Source organism: Silene latifolia, chromosome 1 (assembly GCF_048544455.1).
Source record: "Silene latifolia isolate original U9 population chromosome 1, ASM4854445v1, whole genome shotgun sequence".
Lineage (NCBI taxonomy): Eukaryota > Viridiplantae > Streptophyta > Magnoliopsida > Caryophyllales > Caryophyllaceae > Silene > Silene latifolia.
Genome location: NC_133526.1, coordinates 6,536,683 through 6,556,321, shown reverse-complemented (window position 1 = coordinate 6,556,321; position 19,639 = coordinate 6,536,683). Strand labels below are relative to the sequence as shown.

Below are 19,639 nucleotides of genomic sequence, written 5' to 3'. Positions count from 1 at the left end.
ATTTTGTTTCATAAATCAATGAAACCTCTCAAACTAATCGAACCAACTATCAAATTGATCAATCCAATCACCCAGTACCAAGAAATAGCAATCCAATCTCAATTCTTGTAAACTTCAAGAAGTCGAATGACGAATATTTGACGACTTACGTCGTTCGGAGTAGTATTCAATGGAGAAAATAGATCTATTACTCCGTACGCACTAGAAGTAAAAATCAGATGATGTAAATTGGAGCTGTACAAGAAATTAGTGAAGATATCATTTGGACAAGAATCAAAGGGGCTGACCTTAAAAATTTACTATTCCAATAATCCAATCCATTTCGTTTTGGCTTCTTTTTCCGATGAGCTGTTACGTGATGTATCATGCATCAGTTCATGAACTTTTCTAACGACTTAACAAACAATAAAACCCTAATTCGTTGGTCTAAATTAATTTAATTTCACTAATTCGATATAACATAGTTAATAAAGTAAATAAATTATAATTATTACTTGATCGACATGACAACTAAAGTTCATAATTTGACTAATTTGACGGATTTGATTAATTTTGTGAGGAAGAAAATTAGGGAGAATTTGTTTTTCTTTCTGGAGGGAGGGTACGGTATGGAAAAGTAATGGTTAAAAGTCCATAAAAGAGTAATCTTTGTACATGAAAGAGCAACTACGTTTTTTTTTTCTAAATACTTTTTTATTTATATAAACAATGAATATTAATTATTTAAATATATATTTTATTAAATATTTAAATGTACTTGATGTCTTTATTAGTTGATTACTTGTATTTTTAATGTAATAGATTTAATTAAATAATTAAAAACGATATTAAAAAAGAAATTTAATTAAATAATTAAGAAACGACCAATAAATTATATTTTATTGACTTATTTTACTTTGATAACTCATATATTTCAGTATGTCAGTATTTATCATAAAATATCGGGTAATCAAAATGAAACCAAAATATGAATATAATTAAATGTAAACTTTGGCTTTTTTCCTTTTGGGTCAGTCTTATGCTGTAAGACGGACCTATAAAAGAGTTGCTGGACTTGATATTGTCCCCCGCCATTAGAGATAGATGTGGGTCATGCGGCTCACCATGCCCGGAGGTTTAAATGGGTCGGGCATGGGAAAACAGGCTTCGTGTCGCACCACGAAAATGAAAACGGTGGCCCAAGTACAGCCCATGGTCGTAACGATGACGTGTTGTGCCGTGCCTAGACAATTCCTCCACTTCAACCTTATTTCTTTATAGAGTAATTTAGTAATTACTTCCTTTTAGATATCACTTTTTTAAAATTACTCCCTTTTATAATTTTTTTAATAATTTACTCCCATAAAATGTTCTCAGATAAAAAATTGCTCCCAAATGCACTTTCAGGTAAAAAATCTTTATTTATGACCGTTTTGCCCCCGTCTTCTTCCCTCATTTGTAAAACGTGTTCGGGACTTGCACCATTCGTCAACCCTACCATCTTCATCTTTAATTGTGAGCTCGAAATTGGACCTTCGTCTTGCCTCAACCACGCTGCCAACGTGGTACTCACACCTGCTCCGTCAATCATCATCTCCTCCGCACCATCATGACAGCCTTTAATTCCAAGGAGCAACACCATTTCCCACGCCCCTCATCTGCCTTCAAGCGCGGAATCGAAATCGACACCACTCCATTCACGCACTATACAGCAACAACACCATTCGTCAACCCCAATTAAACCCGACATCGTACCACCACCAACCACCAATACCCAACACAAACTACAGCCAATATCGCCAATTTCTCGACAATTCTCCCCGACCACCATCAACCACCAATACCCAACACAAACCACAAATATATCGCCTACACTTCAAATTCCCGACCCGGAAAACTTTTAAACAATTAAAATCAAAACAAATCAAATCACTAATTTCTCCATTTTCCTCCGTCACCTGGGTTAGGAGGAAGAAGCGTTTTTCAAAGCTTCGATTAGTTACTACCCAGAAAAATGTTCTTGTCATTTGGGTAGTGTTGCCTAATTTCCCAATTTTCAAAGTTTCAATTAAACACTACCTAGAAAAACGTTTTTCAAAATTTCAATTAAATCCCTAATTTCCCAATTTCCTCTATCACCATTTTTTGATGTTTTCGCCATGCAATAAGTGTTGGTGTTGGTGTGGTAGTGGTAGCATATTGGTGGTGGTTGGTTATGGAGGATTGGAGGAAGTAAGGGAGTGAAGGATGTGAATGATAAATGAAGAAGATGAATATAGAGAAGGGTATTTTCGTCATAAAAATAGACTTAAAATCAGAAAATTTAAAAATTGACGGAATTTATCACCGGAGTACCAATTTGGGTGCAATTTTTGACCTGAGAACATTTTATGGGAGTAAGTTATTAAAAAGTTTTCAAAAGGGAGTAATTTTAGAAAAGTGATTTATAAAAGGGTGTAATTATTAAATTACTCTTCTTTATATTTTGTGTCAAAGTGTGTTGCCCATGTGAGTTGTGTCGTGTTTGGGCTAGGCTTAGGCATTGTCTTCTTTTTCAAAATTCAGCCCAAGCATGGCCCACTGTCCTTGGCGTGTTAGCCGTATCACTCCCGTGTCGTGTTAAAATGACCATTGGCCATGTTGGGGGTGTGCAAGCTGAACAGTCCGCGTACCTACTTTCATCTCTAATCACGCGGATTACATCTGCGATTCCCCGTAGATTACAACATTCTCACAATAACTACTATTCTCTATGATGGTGTGTAGATGTATGTTGTCAATACGAAGATATTTTTCGAGAAAAGTGAGTTTTAAAGACGAGTTGTAAGATGGAGAATTTGAAGAAAAAAGAAGTGGTCAAATATATATTTAAAAAGTTCATAACTACGAATTTGTGAGAACTTAGAAAGAAATGATGTTTGAGACAAGAAAAGTGTCAACAATGATCAAAGTCATTTTGTTAGATGGAGAACACAATCAAAAATAGAAAGAGGTATCAAAAGAGCAATAATTGTGAAAATAGGTTGACTATTTATACAATGATTATTTGTCACAAGATAAAGGCAGTGGCCTAGTCGGACACAAGATGAGACACGGAAATGGGGCAGAGAATCTACTCTCGAAACGGCTGCTTAAATTCTTGTAAACTAAAACTTCAAAAATGTGTGTGAATATTTTTCCAAATTTCCTTCTATATGAACTATGAAGTATGAAACATATAATTGCTAACAAAAACCTTGTAAAATCCCATTATTTACGTACTGTCTACACTATGAATTGTTTCATCTTCACATTCAGCAAGAACTTGTGCAACTGATTCCATTGTTGGTCTCTTATTTCTATCTTCTTCAACACAAGAAAATCCCACCCTAATCATCAAAGCTACTTGATTTCTACTAAATCTCCCTTCTAATCTCGGGTCCACGAAGTCTCCTACCCATGAATCTTCCTCTCTTTCAATCTCCCCTTTAGCCAATCTCACAAAATTTGCAAGTTCCGATACAGCTTCCGAACCAACATCATTGTCCACCGCCCAATTCGACAGTCGAATTCCTTTTACAAGCTCTAGGATTACTACACCATAACTGTAGACATCGACCTTAGCTGTGATCGGAAGGTTCATTGCCCATTCAGGAGCCATATAACCTTTTGTACCTCTAATTCGGGTCAATTCAGATGATCCTTGACCCTGTCCACCCCTCTGGCATAGCTTGGCTAACCCGAAATCTGAAATTTTTGGTTCAAAGTCCTTGTCTAGGAGTATATTTTCAGGCTTTACGTCACAGTGGATAACCCATTCTAGACACTCGTGGTGAAGGTAGGCCAAGCCTTTAGCAGTGCCTAACGCGATTTTGAATCTCTCTTTCCATCCGAGAGCTGCATTGTCAGGGAACAAGTGTTTGTCCAAAGACCCGTTTTCTATGTACTCGTAAACCAAGAGTCTATGCTTCCCTTCTGAACAGAAACCCCACATTCTTGCTAAGTTCATATGGTTGATCCTACCGATTGTGCTTACTTCGGCCCAAAATTCTTCCTCTCCTTGAAAAACATCTCCTAATTTTTTCACAGCGACAATCCTATCATCCTCTGATAGCACACCCTTGTAAACAGCTCCAAACCCTCCAACACCAAGAACTTCCTTGAATTTGTCAGTTGCCCTCTTAAGCTCACGGTAACTAAAGCTCCGAAATTGACTAGAGATAGCACGATACCCGTCTTCCATTGAGGAAGAGGTGCCATGCTTTCTGAAAAGAAACCACCACCCTGCAACAAAAACTATAACTTCCAATATCCCAATAGCCAGAACAAAAGAGTACGGATAAACCCATTTAAACCTTTGATTACTTACATCATATGAACCGGGAAGAAGTACGAGTTTACCCTCTGAATTACTGCAAACAGGCTGAGACCCATTGAGGACAACATGGTCCAACGATTCGGCACTATTCGGAACCCTTAAATATATGGTACCTGGGAAATCAACAGACCTGTACCTATTAAAAAGGGCAATTTTTGTGTAACAAGTCCCTTGACCAATGAGTCTATAACTAAATCCTTGACAACGGCAATCTGTCAAGCAAATTTGTCTGCAAGCTTCGAAAGAAACAGGTTTGCTGTAGTTGAGATCGAAACCATAATAATCAACATGGCTCAACTCGACAAAATGAGAATCTGAACAACTTCTGTTAAATTTAGGTTTACACCCTTTACTCCAATCGCTCGAATCAGTTGGTTCGTAATTTGGGGGACATGAGCATCTTGGTTCTGGATTATATTCACAAATCCCATTTCTACCACAGAGACCATGGACATCACATTGACCCGAAATGGCTTGCCATGTTATATCCCACATTCCAGATGAATCATTCAAGCTATAAACTCTCAAATTCCCATCATAGTCTAAAGTTAACCTTCTATTTATCCCTAAACCCACATCAGTTGTTGTAAACTGCATTTGATCACTGGAATTAAAACGACCCGTCTTATCAAAAGACGCAATTCTAGTACTATTATAATTTGTTCTCCCATTAGCAAACACGTTAGGCGCGTTAATATTCGGCCAATAAATGCTAGTAATTTCAGGACCATCATACAGCAGTTTCAACACATTATCACTATCAAAAAAGAAATTAAAATACCCGGAACCAAAATTTTTCGGACCAAGGTTAGAAACCAATGATTTCTTCTTAGTTATAAGTTGAGTAGGAAGCAAAGTATCAGTAGCAAAATCAAAACTTTGCCACAAAATATTACCCTTTATACCTTTGATCACGAAATTCCCAGAATTGAGCAGCTCCGCTTTATCAACATGAGCTGAAGTAGTATTAGTTTCCCAGGTTATTGACCCATCAAAGTCAGTCAAGACCATTGAACCAACTTTCCTTAGAGTAAGCCTCGACTTGAGGTGGTTAACCGGGTTGTCCCGGTTCGCCGTCCAGATAACAGTTTTCTGGTTAGAGTTAGTGTACCAAATTGAAAACCAGTATGCATTTGCTCCAAAGGAGTAGAACCCACAAGTGAATGTATTGTCAGGAGAAGTAAGAAAGTTTGATTTTGAAGTGCTTTCGGCAGTTAATGAAGAGCCTCGAGCGAGAATGTTTCCTGCTAAAACTGAAGTTAAAGAAGATAGCAGGAAAATGAAGATGAAAGTGAAATGCTGGTTTTTCATGGTTAAACAGGATTCAGAAATTTGGAGCAAATATTGTTGTTTTTGTAGTATGAGAGGATAAGTTGCCATGTTGGACTTGCTACCGGTTTTATGGAGAATAATAAAATGCAAGTTGGAGTGTAAAAGATGGGGAAGACTTGTAATAGAAATAGCAGACATTCAACTATAGAATGTTTAATATGGCAGTCTGAATACCGTAGGAGAAGGGATATAAACCATTTGTTTGAAACGGAGTATCAGTTGACAATACATCTTATGTCCGAGTCTCCTCGGACAATAGGTCTTAAGTCCGAGTTTCCTTGGACGATAGGTCACAAGTCCGAGTCTCCTCCCGCCTTTATATTATGAAGACTGAAAGACAAAAAAAAAAAATGGATGGTTTGGAGATGTAATAAATTGTGCACAAATTCTCATTGAAGACATGACATATCCGTCACAAGCTTGTGACGGATACCACTTTACCTCACAATGTACCCACTTTTTCTCTCTCTGCAACACTATTCATGTGGTCCCCTTTCTCCACTAACCCATTTTGTTACCATTTTATCTCACAAAATATCCGCCACAAATGGTAACTCGTCACAAGGGAGACCAATTGTAAATTGTGAAACGCTAGGATTAGGAGAGAGAACTCAGAACATTACACTGGTTGACAATGACAGTATCCTGGCATTCAGCGTGGTTCAACCATAGGCAATAAATGCAGTAAACATACACCACATGCAATAGATGGGATTTGTATTTTCGAGGTGAAAAAACCGATTCCTCTCCGCACTTCTTTTGACGGAAGTGAAAATCCAATACACCACATGCGGGCCGTTGAGCTGGCATACCCCAGGACGGCCGATGGCCTATTTTAGCACGACACAGGATTGACACAACCAGCACGACACGACACGACACGTCATGGGCTAAGCCTGGTCAAGTTTGCTAAGAAAAACACCGTGCCTAGCGCACGACACGCCCGGGCACACTCAAAATACAAAGAAATAAGCGTAAAGCGGAGGAATTGTTTGCGCACGCCTAAGCACGACACGGCAAGCCATGGGCCGACATGAGGCGCAGCATGGCACTGCCCACTTCCATCTATACTGTGACCACACAGACAATGCTCCACAACAAGGAAATTGCATTCAAATGAAAAAAAAAAAAAAAAAAAAAAAAAAAAAAAAAAAAAAAACTTGAACAGAACAATTTTCTGAGAAAAGATGTACTTTACCCATTGATGAATAAATATTGATAACAGTACAGCCAACAAAGCAAACACAAATACACAATCATGTCTACTTCAGTCAACAACCAAGAGTCACCCAAAAGAATGTAACTGTACAATCAAACAAATATAATATACAAATTTTAAAAAAGAAAAAAAGAACAGGGTAGACTGATGGAAGTCATGTTAGAAGCACACAGTTAAATCAAGGCGGACGGGCATGACTACTCAGGCTTAAAGACAGCCAGCCTCTGAGACCTTGAAATACCTTGCCTATCATTTAATATGTTAATGTAGTTTCGAAGCCTAAAGCGATCCGAGTTAGTAAGAGAGAAGGGAGGATTTAGTATTAACGATGGTGCTTCAACAAGAAGGAAGATTAACAGGCGTACAGCTTTTGAGTATGAGGAAGTCGCGCTCTCCATGTCTTCCATTAGCTCATCAACCTGTCAATAATGTACGAGTCTGTTAATGGCTGATCGTAGGAACCTCTAAGGACGCAGAAGTTGTATTAACAGTGAGTTTACTTAAGCATCAGACTTGTCATGACTCCATTTTGCTACACATGAACTGTTTTATAAAATGAGGATAGAGGAAGACCGCGTACAGCAGGATTCCCTCAACATCATCATAAATTGATACATATAAGCCTTTGAGAGTCGAATGCAGCTGGATAATGTTGTTGGTGCTAGTTTGGGAACTTGGCTTTTCTTAAGCACCAATTATAATCAAGGTTTTTAAGCTATAAAAGGTACCACAGGAAGAGATATTTTGGAGTACGCTGAAAGTTAAAGCGATGATTGGTCAACACCAAATGAAATAATCATTCAGGGAGAGCTTTTCTAGTGATCATAATGATTATTCAACTTTTTCTTTCACTTTGACTCTACAATTTATATCCAAGAAATATACAAGATGAAAACACATCGTGTCACTTAAGGAATAAGGTATGCTTTCTGGATAAGCATTCAAGGCAGGAGATGGAAACAGCAAAGGCAGAAAACTTACCGCACCATGTCTGCCTAATGCAAGAGCAGACTGATATATGGTTTCCATGGCATCTGGCATTTCCTCATTACCTGAAACCAGGGCAAGTGTTCAAGTGAGAAAGAGAAGAACCGGCTACTAGCTAAATTGACTTGAAATAAGATGGAATGAACATGTGACTCACACTCAAGCCCGCACACGCAAACTAATTCGGAAAGGAAGGGGGGGACCAACCATCACCTAAAGTTGGTATTGCCTTACTTGCCTAAATGAAACTTCGTGAGACTCAAACATTAATTACTCTGGAGTCGAGAGCCTCCAATGCTTTCCAATAATACATTGTCAGCAGAGCACAGACCAATATCCCATACACTCCTTGAACGGGCAACACAATATAAATTCCAATCCACGTAAACAAACGCACGCAAAACCAGAAACAGAAAGTCTTAAGTGGAAAATTGTCGAATAATACTTTTTAGATGTTGGGCCAAACACTGAATTTAAGCAGCAAATTCTAGCACTTAAGTTCACTTGTGATTTTCAACTTCTTTAAACACTACTGACTACTCTTAGACTTCACTTGTGATTAATTTAGTTGAAAAATACTTTGGGCCAAACACATACTTCCCAGGTGAAAGCTGGAAGCTATTGCTTGCTAAACTTTTAACAAATTTGTGAAGGACAAGCATTTTGAGCAGGCAACAAACCATAATTTCATATTTACAAATGATTTGCCCAAAAAAGAGCAATGCAATCGTGTCTGGCAAAAAGATGTAAGATAGAAAGCAGCAATATGTAAAGCACAAAAAGCAACACATACCTGGCTCCACAAACTTTGCGAGTTCCTCAGCATGCCCTACTTCGCTGAGAAATTCCCTCTTGATCTCAGCAGATACATCCTCAAGTACTTGGGAGGTAACAGCATCAAGGTCTTCACGAAAATCTGGACTAATGTCCATCTTGTTTACACTACCTTTGAACTTCAATATATCAGGTGAGGGACTTCCATCAGCGGAGGATACTGCCTGAGTATGGCAAATGTGCAGTGCTTGCTTCCACACTGCAAGAACAACTAGCTGAATGGAAAATGCTTCAAGATGCCTAGCAGCTTCAATCTACAAAGAAGCAAACAACACAAACATCTTCAATGAAATAATATACTTGACTCCATTTCTATAGTTCCCATTTGTTGCTCAAACGAAGTTAATTTTGGCCAACATTTTCTAAAAATGTACACTAGCCTTAAATTTTTCAAAATGATATAATGAAAGTGGTTGCCTTGGTCAATCACATTTTCTACATTGTATATCTACATAAGAATCTAAAAACTAATTGTCAAAGTTGAAATCTTTCAATGAGTCAAATGGGGACAATATAAATGGGATGGAGGGAGCATCGTTTAGTTTAATTAGAATCTGACATAAACACTTTTACTAACCATGTCATTTGTCAGTTCCTTGATGCTAGTTGCACACTCCTGCAGTGACCTAAGCCTCGTCGTGAAGTCATTTGATGGTTGCTCCAAGACATCTGCAGCGTCCAAGGACCCTTGTGAGGTCCCAGAAGGAGCTGAACATTGACTTTCTAAGCTTCCTACGTTATACACATTTCTGGTTGATTGCCCAACAATTGGCACGGGAGCGGACGATCTTGTGCCAAGACCCGAAGATGCTGGAAGTGGATAACTGGGCTTGGTTGGAGATACACTTGGCTTCGACATATTAGTAGATGAGGTTGAAGTATCCAAGGGAGGTCCTGAGACGAGAACATAATCTTGATCAATGAACTCCGAAAAGTCCATAACTGCAAATTAATGAAAAAAAATGAATGAGTGAAAATGTTGACAAGACATTCAACATTTATTAGATTGGGGTACATGAAATGATGATCACAAGAGAAATCTATGATACCTCTTGAATGAGAGCTCACCGGTCTCTGCTCCTTGGAAATAAGTGGACGTGCAACATAATCTGTAGTTCTGCTGTTATCTATTGTAAAACCACTAGTTTGCATCCTCTGGGATATATTGGTATGCCTAGATGAATTGTCAGCGTATTTCATGGTGCTAGATGGTGCTTCTTTCCTTAAATCAGGAGAGAACCCATGAGAAGAATTCATCGACGATTTCCTCCCCAGAAAAGATGGACTCCCATCAGGACCACTAGAGTCATCATCCAGCAAAAACGGCAAACAATCATCTGAAGAACTTTCCTCCCGGTTCTTCATGAGATCATCAGACAATGAGCGACTATCTACTCTTCTCGATGTTGTCCTTCCCCTACATGCAACAGAAAATATGGTATTAACTATAAAGGATTACACCTCAAGATTGAAGGAGAGAAACAACGGTTTTTTTGTTATTTTAATTTTACCTAGAAATTTCATTTTGCTGATGCCGATACAAATAAGGGTGATTAAAGAATTCGTCAAAGGTTAGCCGTTCGACTGCAATACAAGCAAAAAAGGGATATCAGAAAAGCAAAATTACCGCATGCATAATCCAGGGAACTATGCACAAAAATATTTCTTGTATTCGTATATGAGGTAGTGGTATAGTTTTAGATCAATTTGAACTAGAAATAATCTACCAGATCCTCAATTTAACCACATTAACAGATAGAGAGCTGCATAATATACCCGAAACCTTTACCAGTCATTGTACAAAAAAATTGTATCAGATTTGGCCATGGTATTGCGACATCTATAACGCTACGGGTCGCAAAAGATGAGGATGCTATTTCAAAAAATTTACCAAATGCGTTTTTCCCGACTACTTGAAATCTGCATTCTGAGTTGATTTTAGTAGTCTATGTTATTATTCGTGCAACCTCTTTTATATTCATGCATCATTTGCAAATTCACAATCCCGCCGTTCTCTTTAAGAATGTAATAGAGTATCATTTAAGAATCGGAGTTATTTTTTGAAATATTGATTGTTGTGTGTCCACAATTCCGTTAACGGGGGAATTTTTGTATCATGGTACCAACTTACAGCAAGAAAATATTTTCAGGTTAAACAGCAACCTCTAGTCTGGCCTCAGTAGCACGTCATTACTAATAGTAACTTGAAATGCTACACTTTAAAAGCCTAAGAGTCATACTCACAGCACCAAGAGTCATCAGTTTGATAGTTATAAATGTGTTACTGGGCGACAAGTTTACTGTTAAATTAGGAATTCACTGCCCTAATTGAGTTACCAGGATTACGACGCAACAGCTTCTGACACAAATCTACACATTCAGCAGATAAATCTTTCAGATCTGGCGGAAAACGCAGTTCCGTGGCTTTGATAATATTCTGGAGCAGCTGCAGAATATTAGATAATGAGTTACAAATTGACCTCAATTAATAAATAATAAATAACAATAATAGAAAGCCCAACAACTAACCAACACATTTTATATATTTAAAAGGGTTATTTAATAAGAATACTCCAAACTATAAGGAGTCTTCTCAAAATACTCCAAACTTCATTTAATTTCAGAATATACTCAACTATTAACCCCCTCTTCTTGTAATAGAATTGGGTGACCTGCTACCTATTTATTCTGTGTCATCTCTTGAAAAACTACTCAGTATCACCTTCTTCTCGTTTATCATCTAAAACTCAATTAATCACAACAACCTTCATCGTCCTCTTTACTTTCATTTTCCGTACTAGAAAAAGGCGATAGCTAATAGTAAGGTTCGGCCAACTCTGTAAAAATCTAGCAATTGAATGCTGAAGTATGATTTTCTAATTAGATTTGCAAATGCAAAAACATCAATTATTTTGGAGCACACTGCAATCAATTCAACACAACATAATAACATATTCAAGTAACTATACACTCAGAATTAACGAGAAGCTAAACATTCATTTGCTTCCAGCCCTCTAAAACCATTAACTTCCCAACTGTACACTCTAGCCACCACCAGCATCACTATTCGAAACGATACATTAACTTTCGCTTACACAAATGAGACATTATTATTATTATAACAGTTAACAGAAACCATCTCCACCTCGAACCACTTGTTGCGGTGGTAAAGTGGTCAGATCTGGAATTTCCGCCGACCAACCCACCACATTCACGGGTTTATTTGAGGAGTTGTTTAAGGGTCATAGGGTGGTTGTCGTTGGAGACGGAGTAGAGGCTAGAGTTGACGAAAGGCGGTCTGGCTGTGCGGGGCGGTAGGGTGATTGGTCAGAGGTGTTGATAATGGTTACTGGGAATGAGGTTTGTGAGATTTGAAAACTTGATTTCATTATTGATTTAAGTGGTACCTTGTTTGAGATTATTATACCTTATTATTGATTTAGGTGATTCCGTATTTGAGATGATTGATTAATAATTATTAAGGCTAACTATAGTTAATTAATGAAGATGAAAATGGAGGAATTGTAAGGAGAAAGGAGAGGGAAAGTTGCAGGTTTAGAGGAAGAAGATGAATACAAATTAGAAAGGGGCAAAAGTGGGATCGTTAACCTGCTATTGTAGGTTAAAAAAATGCAATTCTATTAGAAGATAATAGGTGTAATAGTTGAGTATAATACGAGTTAAATTGAAGGTTAGAGTATTTTGAGAAGACCACTTATACTTTGGAGTATTCATATTAAATAACCCTATTTAAAATAAAACAAAAAGATGTATAAAAACCTGAATTTGATTGTTTCCAGTAAAAGGGGTTTTTCCAGTTACTAGTTGATACAGAATCGTACCAACACTCCAGAGATCTGCCTGCATGTTCAATTCAGAAAAGATCAGAGATATTTAGGCTGTAGCAATTAGATGGCAAAAATAAGCAAGCAAAACATTGAGAATCACCTTCGCATCATACTTCTGCAGCTGCATTATTTCAGGAGCCATGTACAGTGGAGAGCCACAGAGTGTCTCAGCAAGCCCCCTAGGCTGCAGAGATCTGTGAACAGAGGAGAGTTAAGCTTAAACAGTTGATCATAAATATCAAAATTCCCAACCCCATGCTTGAAGCAGTCTACATGATCTTTTAATCATTGGTTTTTACCAGCAATCATCTTTCAAACAATTTCTTGTGAACAATCGCATCTTAGAGCATAATACTATCATAATGTTAACTTTAGCCAACATAAATTCAGCCATGTAAATGGCCAAAAATGTCATTCAACCTTCAATTACCTTTCATATTTGATAAATATGGTTCAGGTAAAGCCTAGCATCTTAAGTGTCAAGAGTCCAATTTTCACCTTGATGATGCCACATTGCCATTCAACCATAACTTACCTTTAGTAATCAACAAATATGGCTCATGTAAGCCTAACACTTACACATCAAGATTCCTTATTTTATGCTTGTGAAACAAACTAGTGTCACATGTTTCAGTGTGAACAGCATTTTATTTCCAGGAAAAAGTACTCATGGTAGCTAAGGAGCATTGTTCACTGATACCGTCTACTACTTATGACCAAAAAAAAAGGAAAAGGAAAAAAAGAAAAACACTAGCTAGCAAGACAAGAGATAGTTCCAATATGATTTGTTGATGTTGCTCAAAATCCTCAATTTTCTCAGAGTATTCATGGGATCAACAAATATGGAAGTCCGACACTTGACTTTAGGAGCGAGAAAAGGGAAAAAAAAAAAAGAGCAAATCATGCCCAACGTGAAGGTTGAATGTATCTATGTGTGTTGTGTATTTGTAGCAAAGGAAGAGCAGTATAGCATTCTTTTGAGTGCTATAATTTACTGACACACCCTCAGTTTAATTATTATATAGCTACAGTTCGTATAAAAGCTAACTTTGGTAGGTTGGTTTAGCTAGCAAAAAATTATACAAGAGGTCCACAAATTCAACTTGTTTCCCTCCACATTATAACCAACATCCGTTATTGCCTGAACATATATGAAGCATGCAAATAACCACATACGGAGTATCAAGCAAAGAAGCCTTGAATTGACCGCCTATATTTTAACTTAAAACCAAAACTGAATGACAAAATCAGAAGAAAATTTGAACCACCGCCACCAAGACTTAGTTCTATAATGACTCTCTAGGTCGGCAAAACTTGTATTACAACTAATGAATTTCTGGTGACATTTGTGCAGCAATTAAGCTACATTTGATCATTACATCGGAAATTGAAGATCAAAATATCAAACGGTAATCGTGGTTTGTATTAAAGGCAACATATGGATAAAGTGACCTAAAGGTTGTAGCCCACTATTCTGAAAGGTGGTCGCTTGCAGAAAATTTTACAAAAGGTTTTTTACAAGAACATTACTAGAAAAGCTTCTTTGCAGATTTTGCGTCCAAGAACATTAAAAAAAAATTACTGGAGTTAAAAGGAGAAAAGAACATGCTCATGCAACCAAATTGGAATGAACCTTTACCTAGCAAATCCAAAATCTGCAATCTTCAAGTCTGAGCTACTGTCATTTGTGGACAGAAGTAGATTCTGTAGCACAAGCAATAGAAAATTTAACAATTGTTCCAACAGTACAAGCATAGAACTGAAAGACTTATTTTAAGGTAAAAAATCTATTCTATAACTATTGTATTTATAGCATAGAGAGACACTTTACTTATTTTCTTGCTAGAACCACATATGGAAAGAGAGCATGACTATTTTTCTTTTCTTGAAAATGATAAAGAGCACACGATTGTTTTCCTTTTTATAGAAGATAATAGGTTCAATTTATTTCCTTACCATGTTGAATATTAACCCTACATGACTTATGTTGACCTCACCACCTGATCATATAAGGCACAAGGCCCAACAACAAATTCCAACTCTAACACCAAGTTCCTTCTCAAACTTCAAGGGCATTAAGAACTCTCTGTCTCTCCAGTTTATGGCACAATCAGAGCTTCAGTTGAACGTGTCATTTTTATCCATTATCAGTTTAAATCTGATTCATTACTCTCTCCTTATCTCCAAATGTAGCAATCAGGACGTAAATTGATCATGAAATATAAAGTCAGAGACATATAAAAGCAGCTGAGGTTCAGGTTTGTTCAAAAATGCTCAATCAAATTAGATACGGTTTCCAGTCTAAATTTTTAAGATTCAAAGTGACTATTGCTTTTCATGGCTAGAAATATAAGAGGCACCCCTGCACCAACTGTCTTAATATACTAGAAAATAGACATAAATATGCCTCAACCATTTCCAGGGAAGCTACAGACTCATTATTCTTTTGTTCTGGATGCCTTATATTTAGAAGTACCCATCATTTGATACAATGTTCAATGCAATTTTCAACGCAATTTTCATTATAGGTTATCAGTCGGTGTATGTTGCTAATTCAGGGGTACGGCTGCGTGCATACAGCTCCCTCTTATCCTGCAGTTTGCGGGGGCCCTTGAGGCACTAGGGTAATGTTGAATAGATACCAACAGCCAATAACAGGAAGCAGGTCAGGCTTTCAAATGACATTTCATTATACTCCCACAAACTAAACAATCTGTTGTTCAGAAGTTGTAACAACTGTTTCTAATTTCAGAAATGAGATTTTCAACAAGCAGTCTACTATCACTCCAGATTGGGTAGTGGTGAGACGTACAGTGAAACGCCATACATAAAATGCCAAATACTACTTATTAAGCTATTAAAAAATAGTAGATGTCGCTGTCATTCTGGAAATATACTGATTGAAGAACCATGTAGAAATTGGTAGGGATTCTAGTCGAATTTAAATCACATTCAAACTAGTTGCAAACCAAAATACAAAGGAATACCTTTCTAACTTTCTTTCCAATATGGTTCAGCCACAGCAACAACAAAGCACTAGTCCTAAGTTGATTAGCTACATCAGCTTGCCAGCTAGACTAAAGTTCCATCTCCTTACAACTTATACAAGCCAAGACTTGAAAAGGGAAAAAATATCAGGTTGATGCGTGCCTTTGAGATGTATCAAATTTATAAAAAATAATGTTATATAATCTTTGCCCACGAACAAATATAATCAAAATACGAGAAGCTTTTTGCCAAAAAAAACAACATTGGGCGAGTAAATACCTACGACAATAATTTTTAAAAACTCAATGAATAGCCAGAATATCGTGCCAAGGGGTCTGCGACATATTTTAAAGCCAGGTGGTGAAAAATAAAATTATTGATCTGGTGTTCTTGTCAAAGAAGACCACAAATAATACCCTTCGAAAAAATGTTCCACTATCAAAACTCATAATGCAAGCCTTGTAATAGACCATAAACGAAACAACTATTACCTAATCATGTCAGGATTACATAAAGTAGATATCGAAATATCATAAAACCAAAAAGAATAACACAAACACATGCACACCTGGGGCTTCAAGTCTCGATGTATAAGATTATTTTCTCGGAGAACCTTCAAACCAGCAGCTACAAAAGATAAATTCCAACTAAGGACATCTTGTCTTCAACAATAATTGAAGTAAGCAGAATAGCAGATAGCAGGAACTCAGGAAGTACCTAGCTGTAGCATAAAGTGTTTTGCAGTAGCCTCTGGGACTCTGCCATGGCGCTGTATGTACATGAAAAGATCGCCTCCACGGCAGTATTCCAATACAAGATGTACCTTCCCGGGAACCTAATAGCCATGTTATAACATAAATCAAACATATACCCAAAGCAAAGATGCACAAATAAAGCACATAATTCGCATTGGGGATTAGGGAAGAGTGGGAAGAAATAAACCAAGAATACAGAAAAAAAAATACTTTTTGAGCATATCCTTTTCCGATACCAGGTCCACAACACATTACAAGCCAAAGAGAACACTCCAAGCAATACTTCCATTCGCATTCAAAAGTATGTTCGTAAAAATGAATAGTTGGTGATATAAGTACTCCCTCTGAGTCTCACAGACATAATTTTTCCCCTTTTCAGCTTGATCTGTAAAGACTTAGAATTTCCTTGTGGGTAATTTTGAGTTAGAAAAAGTTTATGTAAACCTCAACCAAGTTGCCCACTTGCACATTAATATTCATTATTTTTATCGGTATCCTTAGTTTGCATCATTCTTGATATGGCAAGTCTTTCTACATCGCAAGGAATAAAATTTAAGATGTGAAAACGGGGATTAAGAATCTCTTACGATAAAATGGAAAGTAAAAAATTACGTAATCATGAAATTCATTTCACCTAAAAGACTGCTAACTAACCACAAACACCCTTAGTTCACTGGATTACTTTCAACACTCTTTTTTTTTTAACAAATGAATTAGTTCTTAATCAAAATACCTCTGATTCAATTTACTTAGCTACCTCCGTTCTAGTTGTATATAAGAATGTGCTTATCTTAGTCTTCTACTTACCAAGCACAATAGCCAGTCTACTCTACTACTGCTGGTAGGTAGTTTCAGTCATTACAGCAGAAGAGCATACACTATGTAAGTGACAGCTAAATTTCATACATAGATGATACTGGGTGTCTAGATTAGAAGATGTAGAGACATTTTTCCCAAATAACAGCATACTTAACAAGACTGTAGTTGAGTAGCTACTCTACTCAAATACATTGTCCCAGTTTTTCAATCATCACAACAACGAGGGCATAGGAGATAGGTTGGATCCAATAGGTTTCTTTCCAGAATGGAAGGACAAACATAATGTGCGGAAGCACTACATTATGTATATACAGCTCTACGTTTCTAGCATCCTTATGAAGCTCACTAAAGGTAGTGATGCAATAGAGCACCACAACTCCCAGCCAACAACTATGATCCAAAGGGTATGATCTATGCATTGATTAATGTAAAACCCACAACAATACAATACTAATGGACACTAGTAGTTACACAATAACCCACGAGTATACTAGCTGAGCTCCTTTAGTCAGGACAGAAAGTTCGGCAATGATTGAACATAAAAATGTTGCAACAATTCTACCATTATATCCATAATCCAGGAGGATGTAAACATTTGTCGGTAACCATAAAAATGCCATCATTTCTATTAATAACCAAGATGGCCTCACAACATTCTATCACAGAACTACTTTATTAAATTGTTTTCAAGTTCAAAGAAGACACTTAATGTGACAGTGTGAGACCAACCCATCTAAGCAAAACACCCAAAACTTCTCACAAACAGTAACTACCCATAATTTGGGTCCATCTCATAACAACCTTATTATTACACCGTCTCATAATAGAGTTTATCTTAATCCTAACCTACACAATTTCTCACCTCCTCACAGCTCACTACATTTAATTAACCAAACATATGTCAAAATTTCATGTTACACACACACACAAAAAAAACACAAGTTTTATGATTTAGGATCCTCTCTGTTTCTTTCTCTCCATTTCCTACTCGACGGCCGGGATTTAATCCTAGGCAAATGTATTCCCTCCCAGGCTACGCTCCCCATTATCACCAACCCATTCTAGACCATTAATTAGGAAATGAAGACGATCCTAATCCAATTTTTACCGCATGAAATAAACCCCACAATTCCCCGCAAAGCGCTAGTCTCCCTTAAAACCGTCAAACCACATACTCCCTCCGTCCCAATCATTTGTTTACCTTCGATTAAAATACCCTCGCAAATAATATAAAAGGTAAACAAATGATTGGGACGGAGGGAGTAACATGAAAAGATATCGTCTTAAGCTTACGGTCTCAAATCAAACAACTAAACTACAATCACACAACACAAACCTTCATAAAAATAAAATCAATAAAACCGCAATCAAAACAACTAAAATGAATGAAATACCTCGATAATCTCATGCAAACGAATAATATTAGGATGAACAATCTGCTTAAGAATGAAAATCTCAGATAATAAACTTTCTTGAAGCTTCTTATTCAATCTTGACATAGAAATCTCTTTAATTGCAACTTCAGTACCATGAATTCGATGTCTCGCATGCCATACTACTGAAAATGATCCACATCCTATTTGTTTTCCTACCATATATTCCCCAATCATTCTTCCTGTTTGCGCCATTTTTAATCCCTAATTCTTGAACTTAATTATCAATCAATTACACTACTCCAGTAATTATGAACAAACCCTAACAATTTGGGATTTTTTTTTTCAAGATTGTGGATGATGATGATGATGATGATGATGAAAATGGTGGTGGTCGTCGGCGTAAATTATTTTTCATTATTATTATTTCATTTATATTTTGTTTTGGTGTATATAATGTAAGGTAGAGGTGATTGGGGTTAGTTAAATAGTGTGATTTTAAGTTGAATTGATTTGATTTGATTTGGTAATTTTTTTATTTAAAAAAATGTTTGTTGTTAATGGTAACGTCTTTCAGTGTCCCACTCAACACAAATATGGTGTTAAGGTTGAAATTTGTTACTCCCTATTAAAAAAACAAAACAATAGTATATCTGCGCTATGTCTTTAAAGACTCGGTTACGGACTTACGGTTACGGTTACGGTTTGGTTTGGTTTGGTTTGGTTTGATTTGGTTTGGTTTTATAGTTTAGTTTTATTCGATTTTGTTCAATTTATTTTTTTAAATTTAGTCTTTCTTTTAATTCAAACATATTTAGTCTAATTAGCCTGTTTTTTCTTTTACTTTCAATTTTATTCTATATATTTGCTTTTTACAAGTACATGAATGCTCGTTTTTTTGTTCATATCTTTAGTTACATATTAATTAAAAATTTGATATTCACAATAATTTATTGTTAAGACAATTTAAACAAGATCACACATGACTATTCTTTATGATACTTCATATTAGAAGTTGTATCGAAGATTCTCACATATAGAATTGAATGGTATGGAGGAAGTAGTACATAATGAGTGGTTATTATCCAGTTTTATTTTTTTAAAGTTTCTGATATCTAGAGATGAGTAAAGTTGATTGGTTTTTTTAG

The 19,639-nt window shown here is 36.6% G+C and overlaps 2 protein-coding genes across 4 annotated transcripts; both read right to left on the bottom strand.

The window, feature by feature from the left end:
- Positions 1 to 2,964: 2,964 nt before the first annotated feature.
- LOC141595264 (putative receptor protein kinase ZmPK1) lies at positions 2,965 to 6,182 on the bottom strand. Its single transcript, XM_074415230.1, has one exon. The coding sequence runs from the start codon at positions 5,804 to 5,806 to the stop codon at positions 3,233 to 3,235; it is 2,574 nt and encodes an 857-aa protein (XP_074271331.1). The 5' UTR covers positions 5,807 to 6,182; the 3' UTR covers positions 2,965 to 3,232.
- Positions 6,183 to 6,841: 659 nt separating this feature from the next.
- LOC141595271 (serine/threonine-protein kinase ATG1c) lies at positions 6,842 to 19,089 on the bottom strand. Of its 3 annotated transcripts, none has more exons than XM_074415237.1 (13): positions 18,513 to 19,089; positions 16,262 to 16,379; positions 16,113 to 16,171; positions 14,196 to 14,260; positions 12,657 to 12,750; positions 12,489 to 12,569; positions 11,046 to 11,154; positions 10,220 to 10,292; positions 9,758 to 10,125; positions 9,286 to 9,650; positions 8,668 to 8,962; positions 7,869 to 7,939; positions 6,842 to 7,306 (listed from the first exon to the last, which is right to left on the bottom strand). In XM_074415237.1, the coding sequence occupies exons 1-13, from the start codon at positions 18,744 to 18,746 to the stop codon at positions 7,085 to 7,087; spliced, it is 2,154 nt and encodes a 717-aa protein (XP_074271338.1). In that variant the 5' UTR covers positions 18,747 to 19,089; the 3' UTR covers positions 6,842 to 7,084. The 3 variants fall into 3 exon arrangements, with proteins under 3 accessions (XP_074271338.1, XP_074271344.1, XP_074271350.1); XM_074415243.1 differs by having other exon boundaries at positions 9,286 to 9,602; positions 18,513 to 19,053; XM_074415249.1 differs by lacking the exons at positions 16,113 to 16,171; positions 16,262 to 16,379; positions 18,513 to 19,089 and adding an exon at positions 15,544 to 15,592.
- Between the last annotated feature and the right edge of the window lie 550 nt (positions 19,090 to 19,639).

Excerpts from the sequence above, each read along its gene's own strand:
- LOC141595271 (XM_074415237.1), bottom strand. The coding sequence starts at position 18,746 with ATGGCGCAAACAGGAAGAATGATTGGGGAATATATGGTAGGAAAACAA. Across the intron at positions 12,751-14,195 it reads GCAGATTTTGGATTTGCTAG|ATCTCTGCAGCCTAGGGGGC; the intron begins GTAAAGGTTCAT and ends CTCTGTTCACAG. Across the intron at positions 9,651-9,757 it reads GGTGAGCTCTCATTCAAGAG|TTATGGACTTTTCGGAGTTC; the intron begins GTATCATAGATT and ends ATTAATTTGCAG.
- LOC141595264 (XM_074415230.1), bottom strand. The coding sequence starts at position 5,806 with ATGTCTGCTATTTCTATTACAAGTCTTCCCCATCTTTTACACTCCAAC.